This window comes from Elephas maximus, chromosome 9 (assembly GCF_024166365.1).
Source record: "Elephas maximus indicus isolate mEleMax1 chromosome 9, mEleMax1 primary haplotype, whole genome shotgun sequence".
NCBI lineage: Eukaryota > Metazoa > Chordata > Mammalia > Proboscidea > Elephantidae > Elephas > Elephas maximus.
Window position 1 is genome coordinate 80,029,284 of NC_064827.1, and position 20,409 is coordinate 80,049,692.

Consider the following 20,409-nt stretch of genomic DNA (forward strand, 5'->3'; position numbering starts at 1 on the left):
AAGTCTGTTCTGTTCCATTAGCCTATATATCTATTCTTAAACCAATACTACAATGTTTTAATTACTGTAGCCTTATGGCATTTTTTTTTATGGCAGGTCTTGAAATACGGTAGTGAAGTTGTTCACTTCAGCTTAGTTTTTCTTCTTCAAGGTTGTCTTGGCTTTTGCATTTCCTTTACATTTCCGTATAAATTTTAGAGGCAGCTTGTAACTTTACACACACACATAAACCCTGCTCAGATTTTGATTAGGGTTGTGTTGAATCTGTGGATCAGTTTGGGGCCATCTTAGTATTGATTCTTCTAATGCATGAATATGGTATATCTTTCTTTAAGTTGTCTTTAATGTCTCTCATCAGTGTTTTATAATTTTTGAAGTAGAGGTCTTGTACATCTTTTGTTAAATTTATTCCTAGGTCTTTGCCTTTTTTAAAAAAATATTTTATTGTGACAAAATATGTATAACATAAACTTTGTCATTTTAACCATTTTAAGTGTACAGCTCTGTGGCCGTAATCACATTCACAGTGTTGTGCAACCATCACACCATCTATTTCCAACTTTGATTTTTTATGCCATTGTAAAGTGTTTCTATTTTATTTTCCAATTATTTGTTCGGTAGAACATTCGTAAATGTGGATCTTTTTTTTTCCCCCTCTGATCACAAAAGCAATACATGCACACGGGAAAAAATTCAACCATTATACAAATATTTAGGAAACAAAATTTCCTTGTAATCTCAGTCCCCAAAAATTCAATCGACTTAATAATTGTCTGTTTTTTTTTTCCAAATTAAAATAGGAATTCTGTTTTTACAAAATTGAGATCGTGCTACATACACCACGTACTGTTTTATATCATTCCCTTTCCAAGTAACACCTTGAATGTCTTCCTATGCCTTGTTCCAACCTCACTGTTTCTCTTGGCCACTTGCTTCGCCATTGTGGGGTGGACCATCATTTATTGAGCTGGCCCCCATAGTTTGCCGTTACAAACTATGCTGAAATGAACTTTTTTTTTAATTGTGGTAAATATGTAGGTAACAGATCATTTACCTTTTCAACATTCTTCACGTGTGTAGTTCAGCAGCATTAGTTATGTTTATCATGTTATGCAATGAACATCTTTATTTTATTGTGGTGAAAATATACGTAACAAAACATATACCATCTCAGCAATTTCTACATCTGCAATTCAGTAACATACGCAATCATCTTGACTCACATAGCTTTGCTCCAGTTTCCATAAGCTAGATTCCTAGAAGCAAGATATTGAGTCAAATTTATATTTACAACATATAATTAAAAATACAGATCATAAGGTCGCTGTGAGTCGGAATCGACTCGACGGTGCAGGGTTGGGTTGGTTAATTAAAAATATGAAATGTTAATAAGCAGATATAGCCGTCTTACCAACTTGCCCTCCACAAAGTTTGTACAGTTTACATTCCTGCAGTGGTGTATGAGTGGGCCTGTTCCCCACGCTCTTGCTTGTATTACTATTATAGGGCTTTGAATCTTTGCTGAGCTGATAGGTAAATAATAGCTGAGATCTTGCTCACCTCACTGATGACAGATAAGAATGTTGGCTGGAACAGTTTGGTTTGCTGGAGGAGGAACAGAGGGCCATGAACTGGGCAGACCCCTTTTCTGGTCTCCAGTCTTGGAGGGAGTCCTTCAATTTCGGCACATTTAGCTCCTGGGTGGGCATTCTGTGGCTAAAGAGAGACTTAAGATAACTTGTAAAATTATCCCTGTGTGACTAATTATTCCTTGTTCTGGCTGAATTGGGAAGGTTTTGTTCTTTTTAATTTACCCAGCAGCAATAGGCCTATGACTAAGCACAGTTTTGGTTGGCACCTGAAAGCAATCTGTCTGCCCCAGGCAGAAACTCAGAACTTGGCTTTTGGATCCTGGCTCCTGGATTTAAGTGTATGTGTTTTAAAGTTCACTGACTGAAAATGGCTGAAAGCCCTGGTTGAAACTTCAGTGATTTGGATAGTTGGGTGGCAAGCCCCTGGTGCCCTCTGGCTGCCACAGAAAGCCTGGTCTGGAGTGGGTGGCACCTCCCTGCCCTGTTGTTCTCTTACCTGGGAGCAATTTTGATCCTTTGCCTCTGAGGGTTTGGGGCTGACTGTGACCTAAAGGAGGCTAAAGTCAGCCGGATCCCCAATGACCAGGCCTGCCACCTGTGTCAGTCCCAGTGCAGTGAGGCAGACATGTTCTCAGAGAGCATCCAGTCAGCCTCTTCCTTTGGCTTGGGAGACACTGAGGCCCAGAGAGGGGTAGGCATCTACCTGAGATCCCTTCTACCTCCCAGCCCAGGGCTCATCCTGACCCTCATAGAGGCATTGCTGGGTGGGGACCAGGCAGTGTGATGCTGTCTGTTCTTCCCCTCAGGACAGAGTTACTGGGCTGCTACAATGACCAGGACTTTCTGGCCAAGCTGCATTGTGTCCGACAGGCCTTCAAGGTGGGTACAGGGTACAGGGTGCAACTTGGGGTGGATGGAGCCAGAGGGGGTGGTCAAACTTAGCCATGTCCATGTGGCTTTTCCTACTGCCTGTGTCCACGCCTGGCTTCTCTGTGGAATGGGGCCTATGCCCAGCCCCTCACACCGCTATGGGGGACTGCCACGTCCAGTGGCTCACTTCCCTCCTTCCCTCGTTCCTTAGGGACTCCTGGAAGACAACAGTAACCGGCTCTTCTTCGGGGAGGTTGGCCGGCAGATGGTGACTGGCCTGATGACCAAGGCTGAGAAGGTAGTGGGGGTGGGGCTTTTTGTTCAGGTTTTCTTTCTCTCACTCTTTTCTTAATTTTTGTTTTATAAAAGCCAGTCTGAAAATAAGCAGTTCACCATGGTGTTTAAGAACATGGCTCTGGAGAAGGATGTCCAACAGAAATATACTGCGAGCCACAGATGTAATTTTAAATGTTCTAGTAGCCACATGGAGTCCCTGGGTGGTACAAATGGTTAAGTGCTCAACTGCTAGCCAAAAGGTTGGTAGGTGGTTCAAGCCCACCCAGAGGCACCTCAGAAGATAGGCCTGGTGATCTGCTTCTGAAAGATCACAGGCTTGAAAACCCTATGGAGCAGTTCTCCTCTGCACACGTGGTGTCATCGTGAAGCAGAATTGACTCACAGCAACTAACAACAGTAGCCACATTAAGAAAATGAAAAGAAACAAGTGAAATTAATTTTAATAATATATTTTATTTTACCCAGTATATCTCATATGTTATCATTTCAACATGTAATCAATATTTAGAAATTTGAATCCTGGGGGTGAGAATAATTGTACCCACTTCGTAGACCATTTATGAGGATTAAATGAGATAATGCACTCGATAAATAATAGCCATCACTGGTTGTTCTCATATAAGGAACACCTGCTCATTGTATAAAAAACCAAACTCTTTGCTATGGAGTCAATTCCAACTCATAGTGATCCTGTGGGACAGAGTAGAGCTGCCCCATAGGGTTTCCAAAGAGTGGCGCATGGATTTGAACTTGGCAGCCTTTTGGTCGGCCGCCGAGTTCTTAACCACTGGACCACCAGGGCTCCTGTTCATTTTGTAGCAGTTAGAAATGATGTTACAAAGACGGGATTTGGAGCTACGTAAACCTAGGTTGAATCTAGCTCCATCACGTGATCCCTCTGTGACTTTGCTGATTAAATTCACTCTGTGCCTCAGTTTCCACACTGAAGAGAGGATGTAGTCATACTACTTGCCTCCCACAACTGGGCAGAGTAAATGCAATAATGCCGGAACCTGTGTTGCATAGGGTCAGGCCAGGCAGCACTCAGTGAAGATCATTAGTGTTAATAGTGATGATGAGCACAACACAAGGTGTCCCCCATGGACCAAGCCAACCTTGTGGTCATCAAACCTTTTACAGATGATGCGTGTGTGCATAAGTGTCTGTGTGCTTTTAGAGTTCTTCCCCAACAAAATAGCTTATATGTGGTAGGAAGCTGAGCTTTATGCTTTAAACACGTCTCTTGCCTTCCAATTCACTGGGCCCGTTTACTGTGAGGTCAGCGGGGATGCCGGGTTTAGAGCAGGTGTCCAGGCCCAGTCCTTGGAGCACCAGGTCCTGGGCAGTGTCAGTGCTGGGCTTGGAAGGGAGCTCTGTTTGCTCCTGGGTGGAGCCACATGGCTCAGAGCCTCTAGCAGGCAGTGGAGTCTGGGAGACTTGAAGTACAGTGAGGTGTGGCTCCAGTTCGAAGGAGCTCTGAGTCTGGTGGGGCTGGCCTGGGCCTGGTTCTACACAAGGGGCACTGGAGGTGTGGAAGAAGGCCAGACAGAAGCAGACTGAATTCTCAGGGGAGACAGCACCCGTGGCAGGCCTCATGGGGTGAAAGGTTTTGGTAGAGATGGCAACGAGACCATCTGGATTTGGGAGAGAATGGGACAAGCAGGCTGGCCTGGCCAAACAAGGGTCCTGGGCTCTGTGGGTGAGCAGCAGGAGATGGGCCAGATTGATTGGCCAGGCCAGGTCACATAAGGCCCCACGTGCCAGGCTGGGGTGCTTTAGCTTCATCCTGTAGGCCACAGGGGAGCTGGGGAAGGGTTGGCATTTTTTCTCCTTATGCTAATTTTATTTACTGGTTTTTATTTCTGATTGTAACATAACCAAGCCTGGAGGGGCAAAGGGAGCTCCCTAGATCACTAAGCAAGTGAAGGTAGAGCCGAGATTTGAACCCAGGTCATCCTGACCCCAGCCTGTGCCCTTAGCCTGTTTGCTGAACAAATGCATGGAAGGTGAGCGGGGCTAAAGTGGGCACAAGGAGCATAATGGATGGGCGCTGCTCTCTGTGGCTGCTCCCAGAGGGGCCTGGAGGTATGGCTGTCCTCTCCCTAGCCTCTACCTGAGTGCGGGACTTACGTTTCATTTTTATTATGAAACAGAAGAGTGTCAAAGACTGTGAAGCAGCCCCTGAGCACCAGAGACTGCACTGGGCCCTGGGACTAGAGCAATGACCGATGAGTCTCTGTGGGATCTTTCCGAGCAGGTGGAGCTGGGGCCAGATCCCCGGTCTGGGAAAATGCCACCACCAGGCTCTACAGCATCAGACACTTCCTCACTGCCTGTCCCTGGGACTAGTCACGAAACCTCTGCAAGTATCAGTCTCCTCCTGTGTAAATGGGCATGCCCCGGATGTTGTGAGATGACATCAGACATGCTTAGCAAGGGACAGCTCTTATTATCTTCATCATCTCATCGTCATCATTTTACAAATAAAGAAACTGAGGCAGGGAGAGGTTAGGGAATGGCCCAAGACCATCCTAGCAAGTTCTCTTTAAAACTTAATGAAAGTAGTTTTTAAAAAAAATGATTGTAAAGATGATGCATACTCATTGTAGAAAAAACTAAGACAAAACAAAAAAGAAAAATTATGCCCAATTTGCCCGGTTCACATCTTGGTAAATATCTGTCTGGTGTCTCCCCGGCCCATGGGTCTTTATAAATGGCATCCACCTGCCTGTGCTGTTGTGCATCAGCTGCATCCTGCCTGGGACCGCAGGCACATCACCGATCTTCTGAAGCCTCGGTATTTCTTTCTGTCAAGTGGGCATAGTAATGGAACCCACCTCAGAGGACCGTAAGAATGAAGCCGGTTAACCCATGCTTAGAAAAGACCCTGGCACATATCGTTTCCATATACGTAAATGTAGATCCACATCTGTAGATTGTGTCTTAAGCCCCAGCTAAACCTCAGGGCCCCAGGGAGTAAAGGACGCATCGTACATGCATAAGTCTTAATACTCAGCAACACCAGCCAGCCACTGGACCAATTGTGTTACATGTATGAGCTCATCAAGTCCCCAGAACAGCCCTCTGAGTGTGGGGCTGCAGCTTCTCCCATTTTACCAGTGAGGCCCAAGGTCATGGAGATTTGAATGTTTGGCCTCCTGACTCTAACCCGCACGCTCTCGCCCATCCCTCCACAGTGAGATCACACTGTCACGCTGTGCCCGTCTCCTGGAGGGCAGTAGGTACTCAGTGAGCGGGCCAGAGAGGTTGCTGGGTGCACTTGTGTCGAGTCTCCCCCAGACATGCCCTGGTTTCCTGGAGAAGCAACTCTTCCCTGGCTTGTTTTCTCAGTGACTGCTGCCTGGGGACAAGACACAACCCCACCCTTGTTCGTCCCCCATCCATAGGCCAGCCTAACTCTTGTGGGTCTAGCCCATCTGGGTCTTGGGGCCTCTACCGAGACCAGAGCAGGCTGTGCTTCTCCCCACAGAGCCCCAAAGGCTTCCTGGAAAGTTACGAGGAGATGCTGAGCTACGCCCTGAGGCCCGAGACCTGGGCCACCACACGGCTGGAGCTGGAGGGCCGTGGGGTGAGTTGCCCTTGCTGGGGCTGTCCCTGGGGTCCCTTGCATCTGAGGTGCTTGAGCAGGGAGGGGATGCCTCAGCTTCATAACTGCTGGGAGCCCCCAATTCCTGCCCTGCCCCAGGCCCAGGCTGCACCCCACTGCGCAGCAGAGCAGGGCACCCACATGCCCCAGTCCCCATTGTCCCCAACTCACTGTGCCACCCCAGGGAGGCACCTGCCTCCTCTGGCCTCAGTCTCCCCATTTGGACAGTGGTCCTGCAGCTCAGGCACCTGGGACTAAGTGCAGCGCACCCTCTCGCAGGTGGTGTGCATGAGCTTCTTTGACATCGTGCTCGATTTCATCCTCATGGACGCCTTCGAGGACTTGGAGAACCCGCCGTCCTCAGTTCTTGCTGTCCTGAGGAACCGCTGGCTGTCTGACAGTTTCAAGGAGACGGTGTGTCACTGCCCCGCACCCTCAAACACACACACTCACGCATCCCCACACATTTGCATCTCTCTGGCTTTGGTTATCAAGATGGGGCTCCCCTTCCAATTGGACCTCACTGCCCAGGCTCCCTTGCCTCTGAGATTTGGGCCTGCCGTGGCTGGGCAGACTGGGCATCTGCTCCAGAGAACCTTCCCAGGTGACTCCACTGCTCTCCCTCCATACCAGTTTAGAACCAGCGTGGCGTGCATTTTCTGTATTGTGTCTTCACGTTGGTTAATTCTCCTCCTTCTGTGTTTAGTAATTCTATTCAAATTTAATGCATCCTATTTTTTTATTAAATTAAAATTTGGAAAAACTACAAAAAAAAAACAGAAAAGCAACAAACTATAGAGGGAGAGAGCCCGTTGCGGGTCTCCACGCAGGGCAGGGGCTGACGTGCGGCCTGCTATGCCAGCGATGTGTGGAAATGGTACTGGAGAAGGAGCAGGGCTACTCTTTTATTAGGTGTCGGGCAGTTTTCAGGCAGAAACCATTGGTCCCAACAACCACTGAGTGAGGTGGGTGTGCTATGCCATAGCCATTTTACAGAGGAGGAAATGGAGGCTCAGAGAAGTTCAGCAGGTAGTCCAGGGACCTGCAGCAATAGGGCTGGAGTTAAGACTCAAATTTCGGTGTTCTGATTCCAAACTGGCAGGAGGGAAACAGCAGTGTCTGTGCCCAGATGTGAGCCTGTCTTCCCACTTGAGGTGGGCTAAGTGGGAATAAGGGCTTGGTCCTGGGCTGGGAGGTGGGCAGGGGTGGGGCCTGATGCTTTGACACCCCAGGTGGGGACCATCTTTGATTTAGGCCCTGGCCACTGCTTGCTGGTCGGTCCTGAAAGCCAAGAGGAGGCTGCTGATGGTGAGTAACCCCATGACAGGCCCCCAGGGAGTGCCGTGGCATGTCTGGAACGCCTTTTGTTGGGCACTTGGCTCAGCCACCGCTCCACTGGGCATGTGCTGCTCTGGGGGGTGGCATGGGTTGGGTGGAGGAATGCTGAGCCCCCAAGCTCTGCTGCATCTGTTGAACTTTGTCACAGCACTGGTCACCCTACCCCCTCATTGCATCACCCTTGACTAGCAGCTCCCCAACGGCACATGTAGACTAACTCACCTCACCCCCCAGGGCTCAGCACAGAGTAGGCCTCCAGAAATATTGGCAGGAACACAAGAGGGAAACGGGCACTCTAGGAGTGGCGCCTGGCTTGGTAGAGGCATCTGGGCGTGGGGCACGTGCCCCCAAGGAAGCAGGCAGAACAGCCTTCCTCCGCCTCCTGGACTGCTGTTTGTTATCTGTGCTCCCAGACAGCAGCTGGCTACACTATCTGGGCTGCAATCCCTTGCTCAGTTCTGTCAGCAGGGCTCTACTTCCCAGCTGATACTAGCTGTTGCTAATGCTACATGCTTTAGGCCCTTCCTGTGCTGAACCACCAGGGGCCACCTCATGCAGTTCCCACAGCAGCCTATGGGTACCCCTGTACTGCAGTGGTGAAAACCGAGGCTCTGAAAGCTCCTGTCACTGGCCCAGGCTCACCCAGCAACTATGTTAATGAAACAACTCTGCTCCACAACCCCAGCTCTTTTTTGTTTGTATTTATTATGCTTTAAGTGAAAGTTTACAAATCAAGTCAGTCTGTCATACAAAAACCTTGCTATGTATTCCTAGTTGCGCTCCCCCTAGTGAGTTAGCACACTCTTCCCCTCCACCCTGTATTCCCCATGTCCATTCAGCCAGCTTTTGTCCCCCTTTGCCTTCTCATCTCCCCTCCAGACAGAAGCTGCCTACATAGTCTCATGTGTCTACTTGAGCCAAGAAACTCATTCCTCACCAGTATCATTTTCTGTCCCAGAAACTCATTCCTCACCAGTATCATTTTCTGTCCCATAGTCCAGTCCAATCCCTGTCTGAAGAGTTGGCTTTGGGAATGGTTCCAGTCTTGGGCTAACAGAGGGTTTGGGGACCATGACCTCTAGGGTCTCTCTAGTCTCAGTCAGACCATTAAGTCTGGTCTTTTTACGAGAATTTGTGATCTGCATCCCACTGCTCTCCTGCTCCATCAGGGATTCTGTTGTGTTCCCTATCAGGGCAGGCATCTGTGGTAGCCAGGCACCATCTAGTTCTTCTGGCCTCAGGCTGAGGTAGTCTCTGGTTTATGTGGCCTTTTCTGTCTCTTCAGCTCATATTTACCTTGTGTCTTTGGTGTTCTTCAGTCTCCTTTGCTCCAGGTGGGTTGAGACTAATTGATGCATCATAGATGGTCGCTTTGCTAGCATTTAAGGCCCAGACGCCACTCACCAAAGTGGGATACAGAACGTTTTCTTAGCATATTTTGTTATCCAGTTGACCTAGATGTCCCCTGAAACCATGGTCCCCAGACCCCCGTCCCTGCTACTCTGACCTTCAAAGCATTTGGTCGTATTCAGGAAACTTCTTAGAAAAGCCCAGCTCTTTATGTGACCCAGGACCCGACCGCCTGCACCCTCCCCAGGCCCTGGCCTGATCCCTCAGCCTTGCCCTACCCCCACAGGTGCCTGATGGCTTCATCTCCCATTTCTACTCCGTATCGGAGCATGTTAGCCCTGTCCTAGCCTTCGGCTTCCTTGGGCCCAAGCCACAGCTCTCTGAAGTCTGTGCTTTCTTCAAGGTAAACTGAAGGTGTGGCTGTGTCTGCTACTTCTCACCTGGGCCCTGGGACAGGAACCCTGGGAGGTTTCAAAAATGGAGTGAGGGCTTGGGCCTGGACCTGTTCCCAGAGGAAGGGTGGAGTTGGGGTGCCTGGAGAAGGGGTGTGTTGCTCCTCTGCTGGGAGGCTGGCCCAGGTGGATCCAGAGGAAGCCTCAGGAGGGGAGGAGCCCCAAGATGGGAGAGACTGAGCTGGGCACTGGCTGGGGACAAGGAGGGCTGGGTGGTCTAGAGGGCATTAGGAGGGAGCAGGGGACCTGGCTCGGGCCCCACGTCAGCCCTGTGCCCCTAGCACCAGATCGTGCAGTACCTGAGGGACATGTTTGACCTGGACAACGTGCGCTACACATCAGTGCCGGCGCTGGCAGACGACATCCTGAAGCTGTCACGGCGCCGCAGCGAGATCCTGCTCGGCTACCTGGGAACACCAGTGGCCAGCACCATCGGCCTGAATGGGACACTGCCCCGAGAAAACGGGCCCCTGGAGGGACTGCAGTAGAGCAGCATGGCTGACAGGGAGGGGGGCTGCCTGGGCCTCCTTCTTATGGCTGGTGGCAGAGAGAGGCTACCCCTCCCCTCTTCTGGGTTGGCATCAAAGGGCCTGGGTCCCCCAGGGGCTGCCCTAATGGGTGTCCATGGGTGGCAAAGCCCAGACCATGGTTCATCATCTGGAAATCCTCAAGGCCCAGAGGCAATCTTCCTTGGAGATGCTAGGGCCTGGAGTGGGGTCCCGCCTACTGGAACCCTGACTGCCCTCAGCTATCGCTGGGGGGAAAGCAGCGGCTAGAACCAGTGGCTCGTCGGGCCTGAGGGAGAGGAAGGCGGAGAGAGAGCGAGAAGGGAAGAGAGGAGGGAGGGAAAGGTGTTTACATGGAGGAGTAGAATTGGGATAGGCAGAGCCGGGAGGCCCTAGGGGCTGCTGACAGAAACACTAGCAGTGGAGCTAGGAGGGTGGACGTGGAAGATGGGAGGGCACTGTGCTAAAGGTCAGGGTGTCCTGACCGAGAATGAATCTGGGGGTGGATGGCCTCAGAGTCCAGGCCTCTGGCAGACAATCCTGACTATCCCACCACCTGCTACTAGCCTAGAGTGTTTGCAACTCCAGAGAGGAGGGTGGGGCCACAGAGTAAGGGCTAGGGGAACAGGGCACCTTCATGGGTGGCAGGCCTAGACCATCCAGAGGGGGGCAGGGAGAGCTGGTGTCTCTCCTGTGCTCATATCTGGGCAAGGGGTGGGCCCTTGACAACCCCAAGCACCGAAAGGTCCACTCACATTCCTTCACCCTGCCAAAGATTGTGTCCTCTCCACCACCACCCCACCAAAGATGGGACGTGGTGGGGCTGCGTGCCCCCCTCCCACCCACCTCTCTGTGAGTCAGGAACTCCCTGGGTGATCCTAGGCTCTGAGCTGGGGGCCCTTGCCAGCACTCTCAGGCACCTGTGCTGCTATCACGGTGACCCCAGGAATGAGGGGGCCCAGGGACCACAGGGGAGAAGTCAGGATGTCTGGAGCAGCTCCCCGACCCTCATTCAGACAAGAAACTTTGATAGTGCGGATTTTCCGGCACTTGCCTTCACCTCAACGCACAAATGCTCTCAAAGCTGGTAGCTTGTGCAGAGCCCTCGTCCAGGGTGGCGCTGCCCCGCTGATCCTGCAGAGAAAGTCCTGTTAGCATTTGTCCTGCAGCTCCATCCCCACACTGACAGGCTCCTGTCAGCCCTGCAGACTCACTACAGTGTTTTCACCTGAGCTGGGATGTTTTATTTATTGCCTTAACACTTTATTTTAAGACTGCCCTTCCCAGGTTGAGAGACCTGCAGGAGAAATGGATCTGCTGGCTTTCCATACTCTGGAGTTTGGACTAGCTCCTCAGACCTGGGTCCCTCTCCCCTGAATGTAAAGGATGTCCGAGGAGTGGGGTGATCATGCCCATGTGGGACAGAAGGGTGCACAGAAGGGAGAGGGTAACATCGGGCATGGCTTTGTCTCTGAGACTGTCCTGGTGCACATCCTCCTGTTCCCTGACTGGAGGACCACTGGGCACTGATGATAGCTCTGGCCCCACGTCCACCCATGAGGCTGATGCCCAGGAGGGACCAGCCTCCTGGGCAGGAAGGAACCCAGATGGCCCCCCCTCCATTCCTGACATTCCGTTCATTTGCACTTACCCTGCTCTGTGAATGTATTCTTGGGCCTGAATCCCAGCCCACTCTGATTTGCTCCTGAATTACACAGAAGTGGCATTTTCATTTTGTCTTTGTTTACACGTCCACGCACTGACTCTGGCACTCAATTTGTTGCAGCTTCCAACTTTTGTACGGTAGAGTGTGTGCGCCGAATGTGAGTCAAATAAACGATTTCCTTCCACGTGGCGGTACTGCTGGGCACATGTGTGGCTATTTGCTTCTTGGGCCAGAACCAGGGACCTACTCTTTGGGGTGCAGTTGATGGAGGATCTGGGAGGATAAAGGTCCAGAGTAGTTTGTTGGGGACTGTGATCCCATTTGGGCTGCTTGGCAGCCTGACAGGGTCCATCTGTCCCTTGGTAGGCTGTGTGTGGATCCAGCCTAGTCACCAGCCTGAGAAATCACTTCTCTCTGGCCTTCGGTTTCCACGTCTGTAAAACACAGGTGTTGAACCAGGCCAGGGTTGCAGACTCACAGGTTGGAATGTGTGAGGATGGGGCAGGTGCAAGCTTATCAGATCTTCAGATTTTTACACTGGCAGTTGGAAATTGCAAGTTTTATTTGAAAGGTACTTTTAAAAAAAAACTTTATTTTGAAGAATTTCAAATGTACAGAGAAGTTTGAAAAAAATATATAAACAAAACCAACACCTAGATTCAGAAATTAATATTTGGCATATTTATTTCACATGTATATCGACATAACCAAAATACCATAATCACACCTAAAAAAGCTTATCAGTAATTCTCTAATATCTTTGCTGGGATTTGGAAAAGAGCTTTTCGCAGCCAACTGGGGCTGGACTGCAGTTCCACCTACCAAGTTCCACCTAAATCGTTCCTCTACCAATTTTCCGAGATGTAAGCTCATATAATGCTGTGCTCACTCCAATGGCAGATAAGGGTCTTGGGTTTTGGTTGTTTTGTTTTAAACAGCTTCATTTAGTTATAATTTGCACACCATAAAATGTGCTCATTTGGAGTGTACAATTTAATGATTTTTAGTAAATTTGCAGACTTGTGTAACCATTAAAACAATCTAGTTGTAGAACATCTTCACTACCCCCAGAAGACCCTTGTGCCCCTTTGCATTAACCCCCAGCCCCGTCTCCCCCACTCATCTGCTTTCCATCGCTATAGATTTGCAGTTTCTGGACATTTCCTATAGATAGAATCCCACAGTATGTGGTCTTTTGTGCTTGGCGTTTTTCACTGAATGTTTTTGAAGTTCATCCATGTTGAACCTCAAAACATGGATGTATCAGTATTTTCTTTATTGCTGAATAAATGGTATTCCCCCTTTTATTCATTTATCTGGTTTTTCTTTTGTATTTTGTTTTCATTTCTTTTCTTTGTCCCACCCCCCCTTTTTGGTTTTTAATTGTGATAAGTATGTATTATAACCAAACACCTGCCATTTCAGCATTTTTTACATATACAATTCAGCGACATTGATTAGGTTCATCATGTACAACCATCCCCCTTCTCATGGGTTTGATTTGTTTAGCAATTTTACATTCAGTTATGATCATCCTTTTGATACTCAAACTGTTACGGACTTGGCCAGCCCCTTCAAGCTGGCTCCTGGGTCCCTCTGACACCTCTCCTTACAACCCGTCTTTGAGCGCTTCTTTTCAAGCAAGACAAGGTGTCCCAGGTGCTTCCAGAGACCAGAGCTGGGAAGCCCTGTGGACTTCTAAAATACTGGCCCCCACTGAATCATGCCTCTGGGGATCCCAGTCCTTGTATAGTCCTCTCCATACTAACACTGGGCATGGCCATGTGACCTGCTTTGGCCAATGGCATGAGAGCAGATGTTATGCATGCAGAGGCTTGAGCTCTGTGCATCAGGACTTGCCCTCTTGGAAGCAGCTGTGGCCATGTAAGAAACCTGGGCTCTTGCTGGAGAACAGAGGTGTGCTGGCCAACAACCCCAGTAGACTGCCAGGTCTGAGGGAGGTGCTCGTGGCCCAAACAGGCCCAGGCGAGTAACCACATGGTAACAGCTGCTTGAGCGACCCAGCCAAGCCCAGGAGAACTGCCCAGCAGAGCCAAGACCAAATCTTGAGTAATAAATGGCAGTGGTTTAAGCCACTTGGTTTTGGGGTGGTTTGTTACACAGCAGTAGATAGCATATTAATACCCTTTTTGATGAAAGGGGAAGCCCTAGTGCACTATGCCAGTGCACACAGCGAGTCCATGGCAGCTCAGGATGGGCACCAGGCCTGAACCCTAGCCCGATGCTCTGTCTGCCTCCCCATGCTCCTCACCTTGGAGTTGTTAGTGTTTACATAGGGTCACAAGCAGCCATGGGGCTTCTCTGTTCATACCTTGCAGACCGAATCTCATGCACTTGCGAGGAGGGTAGTGCAATGCTGAGTCTGGCGCGTGACGTGGCTCACACCAAATGCACGGTAAGCAGTTGTTTGAATTACAATATAGATGGCTTCCAGGAACTACACTTGAAGTTGAAGAACAAGCATTCACTCATTCACCAAACACTCATTGTATACCTACAGCATGTCAAGCACTGCACTAGGCATCACACAAGCAGTGCGGGACTGTGCTAGGCCTGGCTCACACCACACTGGCTCTCGAGAGCTGACTTTGTGCATCTCTCCAACTACCTGTTCAGTAATGTCATGGTAGCAGCTTGAGTCGGCTGCAATGAGAAGACAGTATTTACACCATGGAGAGCAGCAAACACTACAGACCAGGCCTACCCCCACCCCCATCCGGTTTACTAGCCTACACAATCCCTGCTGTCATTTGGCTCTCAGCCCAGGGGTTGAGTCTGACCATTTCTGTCTCAGGGACTCAGCCCCATGGCATGTGGAACCCCAGGCCAGCCTTCTAGAAGCTTCTTTTCTAGGAGACAGACGAAGGCTCCTCTCAGAGTTTTTGACAGCCAAAAATTTCACTTCTAGTTCAAGACCCTTTGTCTTTGGGTTCCAGGAGTTCTACAATGCATAGGGTGATGTCCCTGCTGGTAATGTTCTCTCTTCATCCCTGGTACCCACACGTGGCCTGGGACTTCCAGGAGCTCAAATATTGTCTGAAATGAACAAATGAACTTCTAGCCTAGAAGGCAGCAGGTGCCACATTTCTAGGAAACAGTTCCAGAGAGGGGGAAAAGAGTTTCTTAATAGCTTGCCAGGACTTTGAGTATTAAACAGCATGGTGCATGGAGTTAGACTTTGTGCCTCTAATCTCTGGGCCACCTGGCTATGAGCTCCCTGCCAGGGAGGTCAGAGGTGAAAGGCCAGACCCAATCTCGGGCGGTGGGCAGAGGTGGCCAGCAACTTGGTTCATGGGATGCAGGGTGGTTCAGGCAAAACTGGATTTAAATCCTGACACTACCACATACTAGCCAGGCGACCATGCAAATGGCCCTACGCTCTGAGCCTTATGTTCTCAGCTGTAAAATCATGGCATTAAGGGTTGCCTTGCAGGATTGTTGTGAAAATAACTCAAAGGACAAAGATGGAGCACCTCCTAGGATGCTCAGTGACAACAGGAATGTCGATCTAACCCTGCACTCGGGAGAAGGCAGGTGGCCTCCTAGAAAGCACTCACACCTGCACTGCCCAGCCCCTCATCCACACAGGAGGCCTGACCACCTCACCTCTTCCATCTCCTCATGAGTCCCTCTTAGGCACATATCCATCAGAAATGCACCCATATGTGCACCAAAGACATGTACACCAATGTTCACATCAGCACTATTCGTAACACCTCAAGCCTGGAAACAACTCAAGGTCCATCAGCAGTAGAATGGAAAATAAACTGTGATATATTCACACCATGGACTACCACACACCAGTGAGAGCGAACAAACTACATCCAGAGGCCATTGTTGTTGCTGTTAGGTGCTGTCGAGTCGGTTCCAGCTCATAGCAACCCTATGCACAAAAGAATGAAACACTGCCCGGTCCTGAGCCATCCTTACAATTGTTGTTATGCTTGAGCTCATTGTTGCAGTCACTGTGTCAATCCACCTCGTTGAGGGTCTTCCTCTTTTCTGCTGACCCTGTACTCTGCCAAGCACGATGTCCTTCTCCAGGGACTGATCCCTCCTGACAACATGTCCAAAGTAAGTAAGACGCAGTCTCGCCATCCTTGCTTCTAAGGAGCGTTCTGGTTGTACTTCTAAGACAGATTTGTTCATTCTTTTGGCAGTCCATGGTATATTCAATATTCTTTGCCAACACCACAGTTCAAAGGTGTCAATTCTTCTTTTGTCTTCCTTATTCACTGTCCAGCTTTCAGATGCATATGATGCGATTGAAAATACCATGCCTTGGGTCAGGCACACCTTTGTCTTCAGGGTGACATCTTTGCTCTTCAACACTTTGAAGAGGTCCTTTGCAGCAGATTTACCCAATGCAATGCGTCTTTTGATTTCTTGACTGCTGCTTCCATGGCTGTTGATTGTGGATCCAAGTAAAATGAAATCCTTGTCAACTTCAATCTTCTATCCGTTTATCATGATGTTGCTCAATGGTCCAGTCTTGAGGATTTTTGTTTTCTTTATGTTGAGGTGCAATCCATACTGCAGGCTGTGGTCTTTGATCTTCATTAGTAAGTGCTTCAAGTCCTCTTCACTTTCAGCAAGCAAGGTTGTGTCATCGGCATAACGCAGGTTGTTAATGAGTCTTCCTCCAATCCTGACGCCCTGTTCTTCTTCATGTAGTCCAGCTTCTCGTATTATTTGCTCCGCATACAGATTGAATAGATACGGTGAAAGAACACAACCCTGATACCCATCTTTCCTGACTTTAAACCAATCAGTATCCCCTTGTTCTGTCCAAACAACTGCCTCTTGATCTATGTAAAGGTTCCTCATGAGCACAATTAAGTGTTCTGGAATTCCCATTCTTCACAACGTTATCCATAATTTGTTATGATCCACACAGTTGAATGCCTCTGAATAGTCAATAAAACACAGGTAACCATCCTTCTGGTATTCTCTGCTTTCAGCCAGGATCCATGTGACATCATCAATGATACCTCTGGTTCCACGTCCTCTTCTGAAACCGGCCTGAATTTCTGGCAGTTCCCTGTCGATGTACTGCTGCAGCTGCTTTTGAATGATCTTCAGCAAAATTTTGCTTGCGTGGGATATTAACGATATCGTTCTATAATTTCCACATTCGGTTGGATCACCTTTCTCGGGAATAGGCATAAATATGGATCTCTTCCAGTCAGTTGGCCAGGAAGCTGTCTTCCATATTTCTTGGCATAGACGAGTGAGCACCTCCAGCGCTGCATCTGTTTGTTGAAACATCTCAATTATTATTCCATCAATTCCTGGAACCTTGTTTTTCACCAATGCCTTCAGAGCAGCTTGGACTTCTTCCTTCAGTACCATCGGTTCCTGATCATATGCCACCTCTTGAAATGGCTGAACATCAACTAATTCTTTTTGTATAATGACTCTGTGTGTTCCTTCCATCTTCTTTTGATGCTTCCTGCATCGTTTAAATATTTTCCCCATAGAATCCTTCACTATTGCAGCTCGAGGCTTGAATTTTTTCTTCACTTCTTTCAGCTTGACAAATGCTGAGAGTGTTCTTCCCTTTTGGTTTTCCATCTCCAGCTCTTTGCACGTAATTATAATACTTTACTTTGTCTTCTCAAGATGCCCTTTGAAATCTTCAGTTCTTTTATTTCATCAATTCTTCCTTTTGCTTTAGCTGCTCGATGTTCAAGAGCAAGTTTCAGAGTCTCCTCTGACATTCATCTCGGTCTTTTCTTTCCTTTCTTTTCAATAACCTCTTGCTTTCTTCATGTGTGATGTCCTTGATGCCATTCCACAACTTGTCCAGTCTTCAGTCCCTAGTGTTCAATGCATCAAATCTATTCTTGAGATGGTCTCTAAATTCAGGTGGGATATACTGAAGGTCATATTTTGGCTCTCATAGACTTCTCTGATTTTCTTCAGTTTCAGCTTGAACTTGCATATGAGCAATTGATGGTCTATTCCACAGTAGGACCCTGGCTTTGTTCTGATGATTTTGAGCTTTTCCATCACCTCTTTCCACAGATGTAGTCATTTGATTTCTGTGTGTTCCATCTGGCGAGGTCCATGTGTGTAGTTGCCGTTTATGTTGGTGAAAGTAGGTATCTGCAATGAAGAAGTCGTTGGTCTTGCGAAATTCTATCATTCATTCTCCAGCATTGTTTCTATCACCAAGGCCATATTTTCCAACTACTGATCCTTCTTCTTTGTTTCCAACTTTCGAATTCCAATCGCCAGTAATTATCAACGCATCTTGATTGCATGTTCGATCAATTTCAGACTGCAGCAATTGATGAAAATCTATCTCTTCATCTTTGGCCCTAGTGGTTGGTGCGTAAATTTGAATAATAGTCATCATATTAACTGGTCTTCGTTGTAGGTGTATGGATATTATCGTATCACTGACAGCGTTGTACTTCAGGATAGATCTTGAAATGTTCTTTCTGACGACGAATGTGGCACCACTCCTCTTCAAGTTGTCATTCCCAGCATAGTAGACTATATGATTATCTGAGTCAAAATGGCCAATACCAGTCCATTTCAGCTCACTAATGCCTAGGATATCGATGTTTATGCGTTCCATTTCATTTTTGGTGATTTCCAATTTTCCTAGATTCATACTTCGTACATTTCAGGTTCTGATTATTAATGGATGTTTGCAGCTGTTCCTTCTCATTTTGAGTCACGCCTCATCCACAAATGAAGGTCTCGAAAGCTCTACTCCATCCACGTCGTTAAGGTCGACTCTACTTTGAGGAGGCAGCTCTTCCCCAGTCATTTTTTGAGTGCCTTCCAACCTGGGGGGCTCATCTTCCAGCACTATATTAGACAATGTTCCGCTGCTATTCCTAAGGTTTTCACTGGCTAATGCTTTTCAGAAGTAGACTGCCGGGTCCTTCTTCTTAGTCTGTCTTAGTCTGGAAGCTCAGCTGAAACCTGTCCTCCATGGGTGACCCTGCTGGTATCTGAATACTGGTGGCATAACTTCCAGCATCACAGCAACACACAAGCCCCCACAGTACGACAAACTGACAGACACGTGGGGGTGAAATTAGCCAGAGGCCATAGCATGGATAAATCTCACAAACGTAACGCTGAATGAAAGAAGCCACATGCAAAAAAGCCCATACTATAGGATTCCATTTATGTTGTTAGTTGCCATTGAGTTGGCTCTGACTCATGGTGACCTTACATATAACAAAACAAAATGTTGCCTGATGCTGGGCTATCTTCATGGTTGTTGGTATGTTTGAGTCTGTTGTTGTGGCTATTGTGTCAGTGCATCTCACTGAGGGTTTTCCTCATTTTTATTGACCCTCTACTTTGCCAAATGTGATGTCCTTTTCTAGCAACTGGTCTTTCCTAATGATGTGTCCAAAGTAGGCAAAGTCTCGCCATCCTCGCTTTTAAGAAGCACTCTGGTTGTATTTCTTCTAAGATTGATTTGCTCATTTTTCTGGCAGTCCACGGTATTTTCAGTATTCATTTTCAATGCCACAATTCGAAAGCACCAGTTCTTCTGTTTTCCTTTTTCATTGTCCAGCTTTCACATGCATATCAGGCAACTGAGAAGACCACGGCTTGAGTTAGGTGCATCTTAGTTATCAAAGCGACGTCTTTACTTTTTAAAACTTTGAGAGTACAAAAGCAGACAAACCCAATCTATGGTGTTAGAAGTCAGGATGGTAGTCACGCCGGGTGATGACGGGGTGTGAGTGGGCTCCTGGGACGTAATGATGTGCTTCTTGGTTTAGGGGCTGCTTATACAGGTGCATTGTGTTTGTGAAAATTCATCAGTCTGTACATGTATGATTTCTGGAATATTTTGTATGAATGTTATATTTTAATTAAAAAAAAAAAAGCAAATAACCTATCCTTCAGAGCTCCCCTCTGTCCTCACCACCAACAGTGGCTCACAAAGTTTTGCATGACCAGGCCCCTGCCAACCTTGCTCCCTCACCCAGCACCTCATCCCACTCTCTGCCTCTTGCCTATTTCATCTAGCTACACACCTGCTACAGGAAATGTGCCTATGCTGTCCCCTCTACCTGGAAAACTCTATCCCCTTGGTCTGGACAGTCCCTCTCATTTTATAGGTCGTCATCCCTGTCACTTCCTCAGGAATGCTTTCCTTGAGGCGAGAGGACTCTGGAGTTAGACAGGCCTGAGTTTTAGGGACTTCTCCTTTCTAGGCTTATTTGCTCATCAATAAATTGGCTGCTAACTAGGCAGGGGAGATGCAGGCCAGACCTGGGATGGCTGCCCTACACAGGGAACTATTCTGGGAAGTTCACAGCCTGCTCCTCACACCTTGCTTCTCAGAGGCTAATAACGGCAGTGCCTGAGGTAGCTGAGGGCAGGTGACAGAGAAGTGGGGTCAGACCCAGGCAAGCCCAGGCTAGGCCAGGTGGGGAGCTGAGCACAGCTGAGCTGGGGCTGGGGGCCCGGCCTGGCTCAATGCTAGGTTCTGAATCCTCATTATCTCCCCAAACCCAGCCTACCCTACAGTCCTGGTTCCAGCTGCCCAGCGGGCTCACAGAGCAAGAGACTCTGGTCAGTGGGATTCTCTGGTTTATTCTTCACTTTATAAGGTCTTATGTCATTTACCAGGCACTTGTTCTAGGCCTGGCCTAGGCTCAGGGATGTAACAGGCCCTGTCCTCATGGAGCCCAGTGTCTCTTCCAGTTTAGCTGGATGAAACCACCTA

At 48.4% G+C, this 20,409-nt stretch overlaps 1 protein-coding gene across 7 annotated transcripts in view; it reads left to right on the forward strand.

The window, feature by feature from the left end:
- MIGA2 (mitoguardin 2) overlaps window positions 1–12,908 on the forward strand; it is a 29,902-nt gene extending 16,994 nt beyond the window's left edge. For 2 of the 7 annotated variants that reach the window (XM_049895940.1, XM_049895941.1), the window contains exons 9-13: window positions 2,399–2,471; window positions 2,674–2,760; window positions 5,017–5,121; window positions 6,250–6,348; window positions 6,646–7,582. In XM_049895940.1, coding sequence (XP_049751897.1) covers window positions 2,399–2,471; window positions 2,674–2,760; window positions 5,017–5,121; window positions 6,250–6,348; window positions 6,646–7,164 — 883 coding nt within the window. In that variant the 3' untranslated portion in view covers window positions 7,165–7,582. The other 5 variants (XM_049895942.1, XM_049895946.1, XM_049895944.1 and 2 more) reach the window with 5 other exon arrangements.
- Window positions 12,909–20,409: the final 7,501 nt, after the last annotated feature.